General features: G+C 37.6%; 1 protein-coding gene across 1 annotated transcript; it reads right to left on the bottom strand.

Annotated features, from left to right (window-relative positions):
• Window positions 1-1,612: 1,612 nt before the first annotated feature.
• Window positions 1,613-10,173, bottom strand: rcn1 (reticulocalbin 1, EF-hand calcium binding domain). The gene is made up of 6 exons (XM_007235821.4): window positions 9,694-10,173; window positions 8,279-8,472; window positions 5,774-5,952; window positions 4,897-4,957; window positions 3,868-4,067; window positions 1,613-2,634 (listed from the first exon to the last, which is right to left on the bottom strand). The coding sequence occupies exons 1-6, from the start codon at window positions 9,915-9,917 to the stop codon at window positions 2,527-2,529; spliced, it is 966 nt and encodes a 321-aa protein (XP_007235883.1). The 5' UTR covers window positions 9,918-10,173; the 3' UTR covers window positions 1,613-2,526.
• Between the last annotated feature and the right edge of the window lie 10,364 nt (window positions 10,174-20,537).

Below are 20,537 nucleotides of genomic sequence, written 5' to 3'. Positions count from 1 at the left end.
CGTTTTTTCTTTCATTTTAAAATGTCTAGTTGTGGTCTCTAGTATGAATGAATGACATGTGAGCCGTTTTTGTAAAAAAAAAAGTGCTCAGGTGTCTCTGTATAGCTCTTTTTTAATGGACTGTTTTAGGGGTGTGTCCAAAATGACCGGATTCCAGCTTTGCTCATGAATATTCATACATGCAAACAGCATGCAAATATCTCTCCTCTGATTGGCTAGGAGCACTGCGACGCCCCTCCACCGCTCTGCCGCTCACTGCCTCCCACCTCCTAACTGATGAGCGGTGATGTTGCGTCGCTTCAGCTCCGCCTCTGGGAGTTTCTCGAGCTAAGGTGGGCTGGTCTGTGAGTTTCTGCCTACGTAGGCAGAAAGATAATTCAAAATTCACCCGTTTTTCGGAGGGGGGGGAGGGGGGATTTCTTTGCTTAGCTCCTGCAGACAATGGGGGCTGCAAAACAGTTTAATGTGCAGGTGTACACATTCAACTCGGAGAGACCTACTGTATTCCACAAAAAACAAGAAAAATCGGATTTTCGCGGAAGGTGAGCTTTAAGCAAAGGAATCTGCCAATGGGGTAAGCAAATTTTTCTTAGTAAGATTTCTTACAAAAAGCAATGGCAAAGTCTCAAAATGAGTGAAGTAACACCTAAATCAAGCAAAAAAGTCTCTGTTTTTGGACACAAGAATCAGAATAACTTGACTGCTGCTTGATTGTGCTTATTTTGAGTTCAAATTACTTAAAAAAGGTACAAATTCTAAGTAAGAATGATTAAGATAATTATCCCTAAAATAAGCAAAATAATCTAACACTTACACAATGCTTAGTAAGACAAAAAGTCTTATCAGAGAAGAAAATAAGATTTATTGCCTTAAATGTAGAAAATTTCATTTGCTAAGATTTAGTTTTTTTGCAGTGTATTGCTCGTGGTTTGACAAGAGTATTATTCTTGCCAAGTTAGATATCTGACTTTTAAGAACAATTATGACAAAGTTTATCTTGTATCATTCATATAAACTATTTGTCAGACATTAAGTTGCAGCTTTTAATCAGGCTTGTAAAAAAAAAGTAATGCTGGTAAACTAAAATTAATCTGTGCTAATTCACCCTATAATTGTTAAATACGGTTTCCTTTTTTATCTTCTTGACTGATTCTTCTCTAGTTTTGCAGTTTGCTATAGTGTCCTTGTCTCTATTGGTAGCATGAGGCTCTACCTGTAACCATTTCCAGTTGCACGGGTTATTTAGCTCCTCCAGGATGGCACATCTATCTGTGCTGTAAGGTTTGCTGTGTCTCCCAGCACAGTTTAAAGAGCATAGAAGAGATACCAGGGCAGTGGCTCTTACATGAAGAGAGCAGGACGTCGTCAGGAGTCGTAGAAGAGCATCAACCCAGCAGCAGGATCTGTATCTGCTCTTTTGTGTGAGGAACAGGAGGAGGAACACCGCCAGAGCTCTAAAGTGACCTCCAGCAGCTACTGATGATCATGTTTCTGAACAGACCTCCAGTGGGACGAGTACTCACATCCAGCACCATCCAGCTCAATGTGGATAGACCTTAAGGGGACGGCAGGTTTCCCCACGTTAGCCTCTCGCTGGGTTAGAATCAGCAACTTTTTAATGATTAATGAATTTTAATAGAATTCAATATAAATTCACAACACTCTGAACTTTATTCAGAACTACAAAATAATCCCCATCCCAAAATAAACACTAACTCTATCTGCTGGGGAAAAAAAGTAAGTACTTTAAAAAAGTAAGGAGTGTATACCATGGTAGTGCATCATTAAGAAAACCTCTAACTGGATTTAATTATGTTTTCTGTGAGTTCATTCTATACACTATTTAAATAAGGCATAATTGCTTGTTTGTTTCTTGTGAATAACTCCGTCTAAAAGGACCTGAAACAACAGACACTTAACTCAAAATGCAATAAAAACATTTTTTAAATGTGCTTTAAAAAAGGACAGATAAGGGTAGGAAAGGTAAGACAACCCCAGACTCAGTTTTAAACTGTTTTAACCAGAAGAACATAATAACATAATAACTTTACGTTTAAAGTTTCCTCTACACTTAAACACGCTGTTTTAAAACGAACAGTAACAGACATTATGTGGTCTCAGCAAGCAGCTCCACAGTAACCAGCTTCAGTTTAACCACTAAATAAATACAGTTTCATTCTTTCAGCTGTTTCATGAAACAAAAACAGACAGCTCTACAGAATGAGTCTCAGGCTCATTATGGACTTAGTGTAAAAACAAAAGAAAGAAAGAAATAAAACAAACAAAAGAAAAAAAAATAATAAAAATCCTGGAGCGTCCAGATCCACCCAGGAACGGAATGGACAAATGGACAACAGGATGAAGTGTCTGTCCTGCCCGACTGAGGGCTTCACCCCGTGTTTGGTCACTGAGGTAGATGAGTGAATCTTCATCCTGGACACAGCAGAAGGAGATCCCACGTCCCACTAAACCAGACCATCATCACTGAGCCATCACGGATAATGATGCAGGCAGGCCCTGTCTAGCTCACAGCTCATCATGGTTCCTGGTTAAATCTTCTCCATAGTTGGTTGCCTGGCTGCCCACAAACATGTTCCAGTTCTCCAGGATCTCCTCTTTCGTCAGCATCTGATCCTAAATAGACAGGAGCCCAAAAAAATAAATCCATTATTTTAATATTTACCCTGATGTTGCCAGGCTGGCAGCACTGTATGGACTACTGAGAGACCACTGAGCACTGGGGTTTATACAGAGACAGTTCTTCAGCGGTGGGTAATCCTCGATATGTTCAATATTAATTGACTACGATACTTCACAACATCTGTGTTAAAATGGATAAAATACTCAATAAAGCAGTAACTTAAGTAAGTGAAATTGGGCGGGCGGGTCAGTTTAGAGCACTTCTTTTAATAAAAATATACACATTTGACAAAACATATATATAGTGTATTGCAAACTAAAATTGTACGATATATCCTAATATTAGGGGTGTCACGATTCTCTAAATCCTCGATTCGATTTTATTTCCGATTTTAGGGTCACGATTTGATTCGATTTTCTTTTTTTTTACAGCAGAGAGGCCTATTCCAGTTTTAGATTAGTCTATGGTCAGTCATTGGTTTGATTCATCAAATTTACAATATCTTATTTCAAAAGGTGGGCTTGATATAAATGATGCAAAGCGATACAAGTGATCTGTAATACACCACATTAGGCACTAATGATCAAATTTAAATAATTTAATTAAGATATATATGTAATGCCATCTAGTGGCTTTTTTTTGGTAGCAGCAGTGTGCACTATTAAAACAGCAATGTGCAACATAACAAAATAAATAATAAAAAAATACAGGAACAGTCATGTACAAAATAATAGAACAATTAGAGCCTTAACAAACTGAACTCTATCCTACTATAACAGTTAAACATGAAAAATAAGACTTTCGGTCCCTGAGAATGAGAAGTTTTTTCTCTTTAATAAAGATATATTATTAACTTTATCTGAGAGAAAGATGCTCCTTAAGGTACCAAAACTATTAACATATTTGAGGCTAGACAAAACAACTGTTATTTTTATATTTTGAAGTTTTTCTTTAAGAAGATGAGAATGTTCACATTCTCTGGAGAAAGAGCTGCTCTTTGAGCTACAGTGTGCTGCACCATTTGCGGTCCTCTTCGATCCTCTTTTGACTTCGAGGCTCAAGGCCATGATATAATTTCGATCGATTTCGATGTGACACCCCTACATAATATCATCATATATTTTGTCCCACCTATTATTGTACCAAGGTGATCCAGCACCTCAGTCAAAGATATAGATTTAAGCTACAGCTTATTCTGAATCAAGTGATGCCTTTTTCTCTATTACCTTGTCAGTGTCAGACTCCAGCAGTAGGTGTCTGGCTTCAGCCTGGGCGTGGTCATAATCCTGTGGCAGGATCCAGTGTCGGATCTCCTCCAGGTCCATCTTTCCATCTTTATTCAGGTCCCGAAAGTCTGAGAACTGATCTCTCTCAGTTTTCACCCAGTCCGGCTCCGGACCGCCTTCTTCATGAGCGAACATGTCCGCTATAAAACAACAGCAGATGTCAATAGAGTGATTTTATCAGAACAACCAATACTGCCTAAAACCTGTCTGCAGGTAGGATTTCTTTTTCTTTTTTTTTTTTCTTTTTTAGCAAAATACTTTATTCTACTTTTCAAAATCAAAGACATATCCCAGACAAGTAGTAAATTACAATTTAAGTTTTTAGCTCTATCCACCCCCATTTATAGAGAACTCTACTGCATTCATCTCTTGCAGTCTTGCATTTCTCAGTCATTTTCTGATGTAACAGGAGAAACAGGAAGTGGGCAGGTTCTAAACAGCTCTGGCCGTGCCGGAGATACGTTTGTTGGTCAATCTGCAAAAAAAGTTAGGGACTAAAAACCAGGGCTAAAATCCTGTAGTGTGAAGTGTATTTAAAGATGTTGTATATGGTATATATCCAAGACCTTAGCACCATTTACAGTGAAACGATAAAAACAAGAAGCAACAGCCTAGCCTAGCCTCCACTGTTAAATGGGTAAGTTATGTTTCAACTAATCATTAATTAACACAAGTTAAGACATTATTAAACATTATATCTTTATGCTTAAGAAAGTTGTGAAATGTGAATAATAATAATAATAATAATAATAATAATTGAAACAGTTACTATAATGTCTTAACTAGTATCAACAAAAAATTAGTTAAAACATTATGTATTAAATACTGTTAATTAAATGTACCCTTATTGTGAAATGTTACCAAAGCATCTGAAACCCTTTCCTGAGAGTACATGCAGTGTGAAGAGTTTACAAAAAAAAATAAACCATCCAGTGCAATTCTGTGTTCAAAAAACAAAAGCAGTTCTACCAATGTATTCATCTTCATCCACATGGCCGTCCCCATTCTTATCAATATCCTCCATAGTTTCCTAAAGGAAAAAAGCAAAGCATTAAAGTCTTTAAATGTCTAGGTACAGTTTAACTTCAGTTTCTGTAGCATAAAAGCAGGGGGGCATTATGACCAAAGACTCAAGTCTTATGAGGTAACAGAGGGTTGTATAAAAATACTGAAATGTTTTAAAGCTGTGTAATAAATCATAAAATAAACTAAACTAGAATAAAGAGAAAACATTAGCACAGACTGGTGGATTTAAAGGAGCAGCGCTGTAATGAACAGAAGGAGTGGATGTCAGAGCATGCTGTGTTTAGCAGAGGCTCAGGTCTTTCTGCAGCAGCAAATGGAGTTATTTGATCAGCCTGCTGTAATCAGTGATCAGAGAACAAGAAACTCAAAGACAGAGTGAAATCTACTTTACACAGCAACATATCAGCAACTGTTAAATTCGGCAGAGTGACACTGTGGTATATGGCATTTAGGCAGTAGTGTGTTATATACACTTGAAAGTACATAAGGCATTCAGAAGTGTGATGTTAAACACTCCCATCCTTTCTACTAACATTTTACGCCACAGCTTTGTTAAAGGGCATTTTCATTCTGCCATTAGGGCTGCACTTCATAATTATTTTGGTACTCAACAAATCAGTTTACTTTTTTGATTAGTCAATAATTATTTCTGCTGTTTGTTCCTATTGTTATAAAATAGGAACTATGAAAAATAGTTGATGCTGATTTTTCATAGTTAATACTGTCGACTGTAACAAGCCCTAATTCCAATTGACCCCAAACCTCTATCTCTGGTCTAAGTGTGGTGCATTTTTAGAACCCCGCTTTAACTCCTTCTTACCAGAACCACAATCTCCTTCATGTGGTCGAACTCCTCCGGATGAAGGAAAGCCGTAAATTCCTCTCGTTCCGCTGCAAGGTCTCCATCCAGATCGGCCAATTTAAATCTCCGCTCATCTCTCGGAAGCATCTTCTTAAAGCTGAACTGATCTGTGGCATCTTCAAACTCCTCAGGGTTTGCTGTGAGAACATATCATTTGTTACGTTCACAAACAGCTTTCAGCCTATAGACACTGACAGTTCTACAATAAATTTAGAAACTATGAAAAAACCTGTTTCATTTCTGTAAACCCTGATTTCAGCTTTAAAACGGACCATATGTTTACAGACGTAACACACACACACACGATTATTAATGTAACTTTTTTTTCCCACTGCAACACACTAGAGCTCTGATCTGTTACAGAGACACTGAGCAGTAACACAAATACCATAAAGCAGGGGTGTCCAAACTACGGAGGTATTTTAGAAATAGAATGAAAGTTGGCCCGCTGTTAAGCAGGTTTTTATAATGTGAGATTCAAAGTTTGAACACTAGGTGTCAGAAACGGGTCAAAGAGTCTAAAAGCGGAGAGGGTGCGCATTTCTAGTGCAGAAAAACAGGCAAAAGAGTCTAAAAGTTGCCGTAATTAAGGAGTTTAATATTAAGAGACATCATGAAATTAAACATAAATTTGAAAAATCTTAGTTAATCTTAGACTACACTGTCAAAGATAAAGATAGTAAGTCAAGTAAAATGGTGTGTAAATGTAAGTAATCAGGAAAATGTATTATTTAAAGTGGTATATTTCATTATTTGTTTTATTACGGGGTGTGGCCCGTGACTTCAAATATATTTCTCCTTCTGGCCCCCAACAAAAAAAGTTTGGACACCCCTGCCATAAAGTATGGTAGAGAATTGAATATCATAATCACAGTATGGTGATATCATCGTTATCATGGGCAACATGGTGTAATAATATTATACCGTGAGATGCCCTGTGATTTCTACCCCAAACAGGGAGCTGCAGTTAATTAAAACCCTAATTCAGAACGCTCTGTAACCACATTATGAAACATAAGAAAAACACACACGTAATGACTGATGAATGTTTTTTTTTGCAGCTTCTTAAACTCCTCAAGAACTCCTGAGCCTTCTCAATAGAGCACGAACAGTCCTCAGTATGGAACTATTAAAGGAACATATGAGAACCTAACTTGTAAACTGTAACATCTGTAATTGTAGTCCTTTGACTGATTTTAGCTGCTTTTTCTCCACTCGTCTGTTTGTTTCCTGCTTATCAAAAACAGACTCCCATCAGATCCTCACTCTAGACTTACAGCTGGGTAAAAACTAAACTATGGTGGAAATGCTCTGTTCTAGTAGCCAGAGAACCAGGCATTTTCCTTTCTTAATTGGGCGACTGATACTTAAACACAAATGTAAGATCTGATCAGTGTATCAGGAATAGATTATGGAAGGCATTACCACCTACTGGCCTGTCCACAATCATGATCAGCAGCATCAGGCTAGACAGGCTAGTCCATTTAAACTGACTCCTTACCAGAGTCCTGCACCAGGTGGGTTTTACAAATACTTACATTTTATGGGTGGGTGTGCGGGCGGGCATGTTAGTTTAAATACGGGTGGGTAGCACGTGAATAAAATTATAAATAATAATAAAATTATTTTTTATGTCCTCTCAATCCCCGCATCCAGCGCTGCGAGTGAGAGATTTTTCCTCCGCTGGATTTGTGATCCAAGAACGCAGAACGCAGCTCAAATCTGGGACTGTGGACGATATACTGTTCCTGCACAGTAACCAAGGATAGATTGCCTAGATATTAAGACACCCCCTATGTTATTTTACTTAGTTGTTATACTGGCATTTGTTCAATGCTCTGGCTTTTTTCTTGCCTATTGCTACTTTCAGATATAGGCATAGGCTACTGTTCCTGCACAGCAACCTGAGATATATAGATATTAAGATAGCCCCTACCGTGCACAGGGCGATTTTACTCTGTCATACTGACGTTTTTTACTCGAAAAAAACACAGAAATTTTGAAACAAAAACAATGTCTCATGTTGCCAATAGCTTGGCACCTATTTCCTATAGAAGCCTCGTTGGCACCCCGCTGTTGTTTTTTTTCACAGGTGCATTGAAAAATAAAGTGGGCTATGGGAATACTTTCGATTTGTGAGATTTTTCACGGACATGGGTGGGTAACGGGTAGAATATTAACGGGTTCGGGCAGGTACGGATTTACCTTTGAAATAACCATGGGTTCACGGGTGGGTGGGTGCTGTACCCTGCGGATATGGGTGGGTGTGGGTCTCAAAACAGACCCGTGCAGGACTTTGCAACACACACATATCCCAAAGGTCTTTAGTTTCTACAGGACATGACAAAAATCACGGGACACAGTACTAAGTCCTGTCCCGTTGCAACATGTGGCGTGTCAGTGTGTGTCAGTGTGTTAAAAATGAAATGCAAATCATTCTACCATCAGGTGACAGAAACTCACCAAGATAATATCCATATGTTGCCTGCTTGTACTCGTCCCAGGAGATTTTATTATCTTTGTTTAGATCGTAGTCCGACCAAACTTTTGCCACATTTTCATAAACGTAGCGCTTCTGGACTCTCTTTATCCACGCCTTCAGCTCCTCTGTAGTAATGTATCCATTGCCATCTGCATCAATGCGGTCAACAATTTTTCTGGAGACAGATAGATACAGACTTAGATCAGATAGATTGACTTTATTGATCCTGAATGAAATTAAGACACTTAGCAGCTTGAAGAACACAATGAGGTAAAATATGACAAGCGCACCCTAAGAACCCACAGGAGAGTGGATAACTATACAAAGATAGACGGGAGAATTAACAATTGATAAAAACTTCAAAGAGTGGTAATGGAACAGTAGATGAGCATTAGATGAGAGGATCCAAAACGCAAGTATTTAACAAAGAAAAGTATTTTCCAGATTTGCCAGATACAACAATTTAAATGTGAGAGAGTGAAAGCCTGTTTAAAGTTAATCTAATCTGATCAGAAATCAGTTTCTAGAAGTGTTCACAGATCAGCTTTTAAAAACAGGAACCAATATATATATATATATATATATATATATATATATATATATATATATATATATATAATTAAAATGCATCATAAACAGAAACGTTTCTAAAGGTCAGTGGGAGAAAACTGCTTTAAGCAATGCATGTTTTCTCTTCACTTATTTTCAACCTCTGAGAAAAATTAGAGGAGAATCAGGCGGTTTATTTTTATCTCTGCTGCCACGTTGTGATGTTGATTCCTCCCACTCACTCACACTCTTAAATTAGCAGGAAACAGCACGCCTGTCTTCATGTTCACACACTCACACACATACTTTATAACTACATTGTGTGCTTCCATATACAATATATATTACATTAATCGTACACAGCTCATTTATTTTCATTTTCCCACAAATTCAAAGACTAGGAAATAACGACACCTTTACCAAATATGCAATATTTCACAACCAGCTTTAGTCCCCAAGACTAAATCCATGTACTGCAATTCTGTGTACATCACCAAAACTCCCAAACACCAGGACTACCAGCTGACCTTTAAATCCTGGTTTGTAATGACTCTACATCATCATTTTTTTCATACATTTTTGACATATCGATTAAAACAGCCCTTTTTGACTTTGGAAAACACAAACAGTTTTTGGTATATTTGAAAATGTTTGAGAAAAAACTATTTACATTAGATTAAAGCTCTCAGATAAGGCTGTGGAGAGCTAGAGATGCTCTGATTAATGAAATGAATCAGTACAATCAGAAGCTCAGGGAGGTTGTAGCTGTTGGAGCTGCAGCTCAGCATTAATAAAACCTTCATTAACAATAATAATAATAATAATGAATATTATTAATGAAGTTTACCCCAGCCTGTCTCTGCTCTCCGCCGGGCTGAGCTGGTCGAAGGTCTTGGCGTCCTCTTTCCCCAGGAACGCTTCATGATCGTAGCGGTGGCTCTGGTCCTCCTCGGGCGGGGGTCTGCTGGGCTGGGGGTCGTGGATCACGCGCTCCTTCCTCAGGGTGGGCTTACCCCACACCGGGCACGCGAACAGGGACAGCACGGCCAGGAGAACTCGCGCCTGCTGCATGCTGCTGCACAACCGCTGCACAAATTATTAACAACACTAATAATATCACTGCTGTTATTAGTGCAGTAAAAGAGGCTCGAGCTCCAGGACAAACCAGCCTCTCCCCCAAAAACAGCGCTAAACAGAACTAACGTTACAGTTAAACCTATATCTAAACTAAACTATGCGCTCGCGGGTATATAAATCATAGCCGAATGAAACAAATGAACCCAGAGCAAACCCGCGCAGGCGCTCCTGTTGCTCCCACAATCCTCAGCGGCGCGCTGCTATTGGCTGCACAGCGCCACGTAGCGCGATAACGCAACAGCATCGCTGGCGCGCCCAGAGCCATAGAGGCTCTGGGCACGCCCACACAGCAGGACCTGTCCCAAACCGCTCTCTGCTCACTAACACTCACTCCCTACAGAGGGACACTATATGTTAACGCACACTCCGTGCTGTGAAGGGAGCTCCTAATGAAGAGGAAAGGGATTAAGAATATTTTATTCAACCTTAAAGTGTTAAACAAACCAAAATACTCTAATACAGGGGTGTCCAAACTTTTTTTGTTGGGGGCCAGAAGGAGAAATATATTTGAAGTCAGGGGCCACAGACTCTGTAATAAAACAAATAATAAAATATGCCACTTTAAGTAATACATTTTCCTGATTATTTCATTTACACACCATTTTACTTGACTTACTATCTTTATCTTTGACACTGTTGTGTTATCTAAGATTTTTCAAATTGATGTTTCATTTCATGATGTCTCTTAATATTAAACTCCTTAATTACGGCAACTTTTAGACTCTTTGGCCTGTTTTTCTGCGCTAGAAATGTTCACTCTCTCCGCTTTTAGACAGTTTGGCCCGTTTTTCTGCGGTACAACTGCGCACCCTCTCCGCTTTTAGACTATTTGGCCCGTTTTTTTTTGCACTAGAAATGCGCACTCTTTCAGTTTTTAGACTCTTTGGCCCGTTTCTGACACCTAGCGTTCAAATTTTGAATCTCACATTATAAAAACCTGCTTAACAGGGCCAATTTTCATTCTATTTCTAAAATACCTCGCGGGCCGCTCCAAAAAAGGAAACTGTCCGCAAATGGCCCGTGGGCCATAGTTTGGACACCCCTGCTCTAATATGTGAAGCATTTAGCGCACGTTCACATTACAAGCCACATTACTCAAATCTAATTTTTTACTCTGATCAGATTTGGCTCGAGATCTTGACGAATCACATTCAAAATGTAAGTGTGGGTATGAGAGACAAGCACGTAGCGAATGCTTAAAAGCAAAAGACACATGTTCATGGATCAGATATGTATCTGATTTAGGACCACCTATAAAAGGCTAAGTTCACATTATCAGGCTGAAGTGACTCAAATTAGATTTTTTGTTTAAAGTGGCTCAGATCAGATTTTTTCATGGCTGTTTGAATATGCCAAATCTGATTTTCCTTATCCGAATACAAATCCAATCCACAAACATGCGTGAATATGAACAGTCAAATTGGAATTAATGCATCTTTTACGCATGTGCTATGTGCTTCTCTCTCGTACCCACAGTCCTCTCGTACCTCTCTTGGTGCAGCTGTGCAGCTATAGCTGCAAAAACAGCAAAAGCAAACCGCCTGGCTTTTTTTCACCTCCTCGACCTGAGCATGAACTTCAGACCAGCTGTTTAGTCTCTACTTCAGCAAAAGATGCTCCAAGTATGAGCTGCTAACTCATCCATTTCCCTTTATAAAGCTACGAGTCATCTCTTAAATATGTTTTCTGTTGTTGGTGAAGAAGACGAACTGTCAAGATTGTAATTTCTTAAAGTTATTTCTTTAAAGTAAAGTAAAGTTCTTGGTATAATCTGGATTAGAATATTACTCAAATAGAGCTGTATACCTGTAACGCTACCTCTTCACTACTTTACTTTAACTGATGCTCTCAAACTAACATTAAGAGACAAGAAATTCAAGTAATTAACTCTTGATGAGTTCAGCACAGCTGTTAACTAAGAGCCTGAATTCCAGGTGACTCTACCTCATAAAGCTGACAGAGAAAATCCAGCCAAGCTAGTTTGTTTCTTTTATTTTGTTCATTTTCTAAATAATTCCATATTGTTTTCTTTAGTTTTGATTACTTTTGTATATTTATATAGTAATATTTAGCATTAATCTACAATTCAGGTTTTTTTAAATAGTAAATACCACTGAATTTAAGGTGTGTCAAACTTTTGATTGGTACTGTAAGCCACACACTACTATAATCAATATAATTTAATACAGTTCTTTTAGAATTTCCTTTAACATAAGAGAGTGTTTTAGGTGCTCAATTTAGTAAATTAGATTAGTAAATTTGCAACAGCTGAAAAATAAAAAACATTATGTTTTTATTATGTTTTTATTTAATGTTTTAAATTGTATATGTGTTTTTTTAAGTTGTTGTTTATTTGGTGCATTATATAAATTATATAAATATATGTGTCCTACTTTTATTTCTGTTTTCAGTACATTTAAAGCAATTAAAAAGAATACCCTGCTGGATGTGTCGAACCACCAGAGGGCGCTCTCGAGTAGTCCAAAAATCAATGGGTTCATATGATCAAAATTATTTGATAAATACATGTATGATGAATGTTTATACTTAAAAATATACTAATTTTCTCAACACAGAAGTATATTATATCTTTCAGTACTGATACATAATAAGACAACCTTTTGTTAAGTCGTTTTAAACCTGCTGTGGCTGTATCTCCAGCATCAGCTCACGACCCGTCAGCTAACAGACAGGAGCAGTAATGCTAGAATCTTTTTTTAAAGAAAAAGGTAAGCATACTGTTTTTTTTTTTTGCTTTTTTACCAAAATACCTTCCAATTATTAAAATTAAGGAAATCTCCTGGACATGTAGTTAGTTACTTATTTAAATTTTTTCTGGTTCCCACAGCTGAAAAGACGTTGCTAAACTGCCTCTAGAGTAGCAAAAAGAGACAAGTGCCCTTTTTAGCTGCCCTTCTTGTGGGGAAGTGATGGCAGGCGTGACCCTACATGCAATAAATTATGATAGTGTGCCTCTAGATCTACACATTTTGATAACGTACCTTTAATGAGCGTCCATGTGCCCTTCTGCCATTTCAGTAGTAAAGAGTGCCGTTATACAAAACTTCCTATGCCACCCTACAAAACAATGTCCAACAGGTGCTCTTTCCAGTAGAATAAGGCCCAATCCCATTTCTCCCACGCCTTCTTTTCTAGAGTAACCCTTCACTCCCTTCACACCATTCACACAAAAACAGAGGTACGATATGAGTACTTTTTTGTACTCAAAGGTACAATATTGGTCTTTACAGGGTCAGATTTGTTCCCTCTGAAGTAGAAAGTAATTTCTAACAGCAATAAGTACAGATTTGTACCATTTAACCAGCCAAAAGGTACATTCAGTATTCTGTATCACTGTACTAATAAACAATATATATTTGTTTGCACATTTTTTTATTTGATTTTGGATCATCAAGTTCTTGACACATTTTCAGTTGATGATAATGTTTATAATCTTTATAATCTTTACTGGCACAAAAACCATGTGTACAAAAAATGACTTTCACTGAAAGGTACTTTTTTTGTACCTCAGTATAAGGTACAGCCCCAGCGACAAGCTTTATACCCTTTTAAGTACAAATCTGTACTTACTTTTCTTAGTGTGTTCAAGAACCTGCAGGCCACCCTGATGGGCTGATGTAATAGCAGTGGACACTAAAGTTCAGTAACCTATAGCTGCTGGGTTAATTAGCTACCTTTGGGGCATCATACTATGTTTACAGGAAGGGGGCAGGTGGTAGAGGGATGCATTGTTATAGTTCATCCCTAATTCCTCTGTGATGGGGAGTTGAGATATTTATTCTTTAGCTTTTATTTTTCCGTTCCACCTTAAATGCTGGCTGCGGCCTCTGTCCACTATTGCACTATTTAAGGTGGAACGGGAAAGTTTGCTAGCTAGCTTGAACTAGCTAAAACTGCTATTTTATGCTTGTTATGAAGAAAATGGCCATAAACCACTTAAACTATACATTAAACTATGGTTATATAGTGGTTATTGTATTTTTTAGCAATGACAAAGCTTACATTTGTTGGTTTCTTTGATTTCTTGTGCTGCTATCCTCCCAGTGATTCTCATACCCCTCTGTTTGAGTGTGCCTTTGAAAAGGTGTCATGTAGCTTTAACACTCCCTCTACCCCTCCATCCTAACAAGGGGTACCTGCTCCTCTAATGGGAAGGGACCAACAGTGGATTACAGTGGTATGAAAAAGTTTGGGCACCCCTGATATAATTTTTTTATGATTTTTTTTTTATAAATCATTGGTTGTATGGGTCAACAAAATGTATGTAATTTCAACAATTACATATATCATATATATAGCAGATGATCACAGTGATGTTTGAGAAGTGAAATTAAGTTTATAGGATTTACAGAAAGTGTCCAATAATTCTTTAAACTTAATTAGGCAGGTGCATAGATTAGGGCACCACAAAAGAAAAATTACATCAATATTTAATAGATTCTCCTTTTGCAGAAATAACAGCCTCTAAACTCTTCCTATAGCTTCCAATGAGAGTCTGGTTGAATGAATCTTCTGGTTGAAGGTATTTTGGATCATTCTTCTTTACAAATCATCTCCAGTTCAGTCGGGTTTGATTGTTTCTGAGCATGAACAGCTGCTTTAAATCACACCACAGGTTTTTAATAATATTCAGGTCTGGGGACTGGGATGACCTGAGATGATCTGAGATGATCATTCCAGAACGTTGTACTTGTTCCTCTGCATGAATATCTTAATGCTTTAGTAGATGTTGAGCAGTGTTTAGTGTTTAGAGTGTTTAGGGTCGTTGTCTTGTTGAAGTATCCAGTATTCATGCGTAAATAACCGCCATCCAAATAACTCAGTTTTTAAATTTCTTCAGTCCACAGCACCTTATTCCAAGCCACTCTGTTTGTGGTGTGTGCTCAGAAAAGGCTTCTTCTCTCCCATAAAAACTCTTCTTGTGCAAAGTGCGCTAAATAGCTGAACGATGCACAGTGACTCCATCTGCAGCAAGATGATGTTGTAGGTATTTGGAGCTAATCTGTGGGTTAATTATAGCCCTATCCGGACAGGATTAGTTTATCAGGGGCTTCTGGGGTAATTTTCTCTTTTATGGGGGGGTCCTCTGTGTTTTTATTCCCGTCCGGAACAAGACATCCTCTGAGAAAATTACAGGCTGAACTACCTACTGTTTTTCCCTGAACTCCGTGGTCCTCCAGTAATTTTAGTCCTGTTCCAACCAATCATTTTTAAAGGAAAATCATGAAAAAAATCAGGGGAAACTTTTTCATACCACTGTATAAATTGTTGTTATTCAAAAACTATTGAACTTACAAATCATTTAATTTCTCTTGTTTCTTCAACACCATTTTTACTGTTTAATGCTGGGAAATTGTATTAATATAAAACTTTGCAGTGTCTGTGTGACTGTATTTGCAAAGAAATTGATGATGCGTGGGGCTCAAACCAAAATCTCACATAGGGCACCACATTAGTCAGGGCCAGTGTGAATATTGTTTATATCCCTGTCCTGTAAAAAAGGAAATTAACTTGGATTATAAAAACTGGAGCTCATTATTAGTGACACATTACTCAGAAGAGTTTTCTTTCTGACTGAAGACAGAGCTCAGGAAAGAACTAACTCTGCATAAAGTCACTTGTGGAGCAAATGGATTGTTAATCCAACAGTGACAAAGAGCAAATCAATGGGTCAATTACAAAAAGACCTACAATGTATAACATATAATTTAGGATACCGCAATGGAGCACTGGCGTTCTTAGAGGCCGAGTTCACTTGGCAGGTCGCACACGGCCTTGCAAATAAATGAAACTAGCTGCTGTAGAAGAGCATTTTTCCATTTGTTTGTTTCTGCAGCTCCCCTACATTCTGAAATGTGATAAATGTTTTGGATATCCCTCACAAGCTCAATTCTTTCACAGAACATCTTTTTACCAGCCTCAACACTAAAATTATCTTTATACGCATATCAAATTAAGTAATCTAATTCTTAATCCACAGGGTTCAATGTTCAATGATGTAGATCCACCTTTTGCATCTATAACAGCTTCAACTCTTCTAGGAAGGCTTTTTGCAAGGTTTAGGAGTGTGTTTTTGGCAATTCTTTCTGAAGTGCATTTGTGAGGTCCAACATCACAGCGTTTAAGGTGGAACTAGTGTGAATTTGTGAATATAACACCAGCAGTTAAGGTGGGACTGAATATAGTGACAGCTTTAAAGTGGTCTGCTTCTTTTTACTGACTTACTGAAGCACAAAATTGGTTTGGTAACCTCATTGAGCTTTGAACTTCATAGCCAGGTGTATCCAATCATGAGAAAAGGTATTTAAGGTGGACAATTGCAAGTTGTTCTCCTATTTGAATCTCCTCTGAAGAGTGGCATCATGGGCTCATCAAAACAACTCTCAAATGATCTCATGATTGGATACACCTGGCTATCAAAGCTCAATGAGGTTACCAAACCAATTTTGTGCTTCAGTAAGTCAGTAAAAAGTAGTTAGGAATATTCAAATCAATAAAATGATAAGAGTGCCCATACTTTTGCACCGGTCAAATTTTGGTTTAATGCATATTGCACATTTTCTGTTAGTACAATAAACCTCATTTCAATCCTGAAATATTACTGTGATCATCAGTTATTAGATATATCAAACTGAAATGGCTGTTACAAACACCCAAATATTTACAACTAAAAATGATTAAGATTAATAGGGGTGCCCAAACTTTTTCATATGACTGTATACTCATCTAGTGCCCCTAGTGGAACTTTTGAATTGGTCCATTATTAGGACACAACACCTAGCCTCCTTAAGTCATCTGAACTTGACCTAGATTTTGTATAAAAGTGTTTTCTTAAAAAAAAAAGGGGAAAATATTGATCTACTTTATTTTTGTTGTGTTCCTGCTGTCTCTGGTCTTGCTGATCTCACCATTGTGTTTTTTTTATTTGTTTCTAAGAATGTGCTGTTCCAAACTGTTTTGACTTTCTTTTGCCTTTCCTGTTTATTGCAGGCATACTTTACATTTAATGAATTACTGTATGAAACACCTGCATATTAAGAATTCATAAAGCCAGGCGGACACTGTGCGATTTTTTTAATCGGATGCGTTCTGGAGAGCTCAAACTGCACGTTTGAATCGTTTGTCGTGTATGAACAACGCCTGCGATTCATCTGCACACACTGTACGGTCCGACTGACCTGCTGCGACGGGGGAGCTTACACTGCACGTCTAAACGCAGCCCGTAGGCGGAGCTTTCTTTGCGTACAAACTCTCGCTTCAACACAACGCCTTGCAAAAGAAAGCGCTTAGCTTTGCTTATTTGTGCCCTGTTGTGCGTTGAAAGTCCACGGAAGAGACGTACATGGACTCGCAGGTGGCTGAGGCGACATGGACTCTACGGGTTGTCCGTTTTACAGAAGGAGAGCGCATAGAAAAATGACTGCGCGTCAGGCTGCGAAAGAAACACCAGCAGCTTAAATAAAATAAAATAATTTTATTTTTTATTCTGTTTATTGTTTATGTAAAAACTGGTTTTGCAACACTGAATTTTAAACAAGCAATCGGTTATTCACACTGGATAGGGACCCTCATTTACAGTGCCCCTGAGCATTAACAGTTTAAAAGGGATTAAAAATATATATAAAAAATAGGAATAAAAACTGACATTTATTATAGACGAATAAAATATATACGTAAAAAAGGAAAAATAGGACCTTAAAAAAAGATCATAAAAATTTACATAAAAGGTAAAAAAATTATATCTTATGAAGATATATATTTAATGATTTGATTAATAAAAGAAGAAAAATAATTAAAATGAATAAATAAAAAATATAAAATATAAACTCATTAAAAATTCGTTTAAAATAACCAAGGCTTTCTGCAGAATAATCAAAGTTTCAGTTAGTTTCAGTTTCAAATCATGAAAACAGCTCACCAAAACCTCAAACTATTCTTTATAATTGACTATATTTACTTACAGGTCCTTTGCTTGTACTTACAGGCCCTTACTTATTTTTATTCAACTGAACTGAGTTTCTGTAGCCTCGCGCTGAATTCAGCTCCGTGCTGCGAAAGAGAGCGAGAGAGAGGCGCAGCGTATTTTGTCTGATTTATCTTGATTAATTATCAGTACATTTATTAGCTTTAGTAAGTTTAATAGCACTAATTTTACTACACTTCTCCGACCTTATTTATTAAAACGTTTATTTTAGAAGACAGAGGTTATTATGCGGGCAATGCCGCGCGCAATGCCACGCGCTGCGCTAAGCTGGCTTTGCGTGGCTAATATTCTGGAGCACTGGACCAGATTTTAATTAATAAATTAACATATTTATAATTTTAATAAATTTGCCCTGGCGAAAAGAAACGAATTATAAAATATAGCTTTATATTTCTGTGCATGTTTTAAGTTTTTTATAATTGACGGGCAGCACCAGAGGCTGACAATGTGCTTTATTTTTCAGATATAATAGCAAAGTGAAATAAAATAAATTTATGTTTGTCAAAGATATTTTCTCTTTTAATTTTTCTTTTCAAAAACTCCAGCTATTGACTGAGAATAAGCATCTGTTGAAATTCTTAAACAGCAGAATTCCTGTGTCTGCTATATTAAGCTATAAGTCTGTGTACCGAACATAAATATAAATCCTTATAACTGACAGAAATAAATATGACTAATAATAATTTATAGTTACTGTGCAGATTTTTGGGAAAACAGGTCGTGACGTTAAGAAATCGGCCCGCAAAACAGCTCACACTGTGAGACAAGCGACCAAAATTTCTGGCATGTCAGAAATCCCTGGTCGCGTCCGACTGCTCATTCGCAGCTCCTATGGGCAATTAATCGGACATCGCTTCCCCTCTCACACTGCACGACAAACGAAGCACGATCAAGCTAAAATTCGGCCCGATCATGAAATTCAGTCGCATCCGACCAGATCGGGCTTAAAATCGGGCTAAAATCGCACAGTGTCCGCCTGGCTTAAGGATGGCTACTTAATGTACATAAAACACTTCGTATCAACTTCTAGCCTTTTACTTTTGCTTGAAATAACAAGAGAACAGACCAGAGGCCAAGAAGCTGCTAATTAGCTCCTTAACATCCCTATTATTTTCAAGCCTGTACTATAAATGTATAAATAAATTAATGTAGCATATTTGTTAAACCCCTTGAATTATAAATCAAGACTACATCTGTCACTGTATTATTTTAGATCCAGGAATGTGGTGTACAGAGAGCATTATTACAGTTGATCACTAAAATTAAAATACTTACAAACATAACTGATTATATCTTACAACCCTTAAAATAAGCCAAACACCTCCTACAGCTAGTTATCTGTTTTACTTGTTCTGAAATCTGCTGATTGTGATTTTTGATGTATTCAGTTTTATCCACAGTATGGTGTTCAGTCTCCAGGGGCCTCGTTTATAAAACTCTGCATGGATTCTGGACTAAAATGTGCACACACACATAAAATCCAGGAACTGGCATGCACCAAAATCTTTTATATAGGGGTGGGAATCGTTTACTATCTCACGATTCGATTCGATTCCGATTTTGGGGGCCACGATTCGATTCAAAATCGATTTTTGATTCAAAACGATTTGAATTATAAAAATTTCTGCTTCTGGCTTATGAATCTTATTGAAAAAAAACCCTCCATAATATACACTGGTCCTGGAGCAAGTAATGTGTTACAAAAACAATAAAATGTGCAGGAATGTGGGTCCTCAGTGACAGAGAAATCACTGGGATATCACAATGACGTTAATGAACAATAAATAAATAATAAATAACACTGCTTTATTACCAGGCTACTAGCGGTGGTGTGTAGGTGACGCTGCTGGGCTGATGTGATGATAGCAGTGAAGCGCTAAAGTTCAGGAGCAGCTGCTGATTAACTAGTTAACTTTAAGGTCGTTGTATTTCTTCAGAAAGGGGGCAGGAGGTGGAGAAATTAATTCATATTGTCCATTCCTTAATTCCTCTGTGATGAGGAGCTGAAATTAGCTCTGATTAGCTTATTGTTATTTTTCCGTTCCGCCTTAAATGCTGCAGCCCGCTGCCACCTGTAGCGTTATTTAAGGTGGAACTGGAAAGTTAGCTAGTTAGCTAGCTAACAGTTACTGAAACTAACTACTAGCGATCTTTTTTATGCTTGTTATGAAGCATTCTGCCATAAAACATTGAAACTACACGTTAATCTAAGGTAATATAGTGCTTGTTCTGCCATCTTACCGGTGATTCTCAAACACCTACGCTCTGTGTGTGTCTGGAAGATCTCCGTTTGAAGGGACAAGCCCTATCCCCAGGGTTGCCAGGTCCAACAAAAATACCCAGCCCAAAATCAGTCTAAAACCCGCCCCTCAGAATCGATTTTGGGACATTTTAAATCGATTCTGAATCGTAGTAAATGAGAATCAAGATTCTTATGTGAATCGATTTTTTGGCACACCTCTACTTTTATATTTGATAAGACAATTAAAAAATCTAATTTTTAATATCGATGTGGTATGAACTGATGTTTGATAATGGTGTGTGCATTT

Source organism: Astyanax mexicanus, chromosome 16 (assembly GCF_023375975.1).
Source record: "Astyanax mexicanus isolate ESR-SI-001 chromosome 16, AstMex3_surface, whole genome shotgun sequence".
NCBI classification, from domain to species: domain Eukaryota; kingdom Metazoa; phylum Chordata; class Actinopteri; order Characiformes; family Acestrorhamphidae; genus Astyanax; species Astyanax mexicanus.
This window is presented reverse-complemented; position numbering and strand designations above follow the sequence as displayed.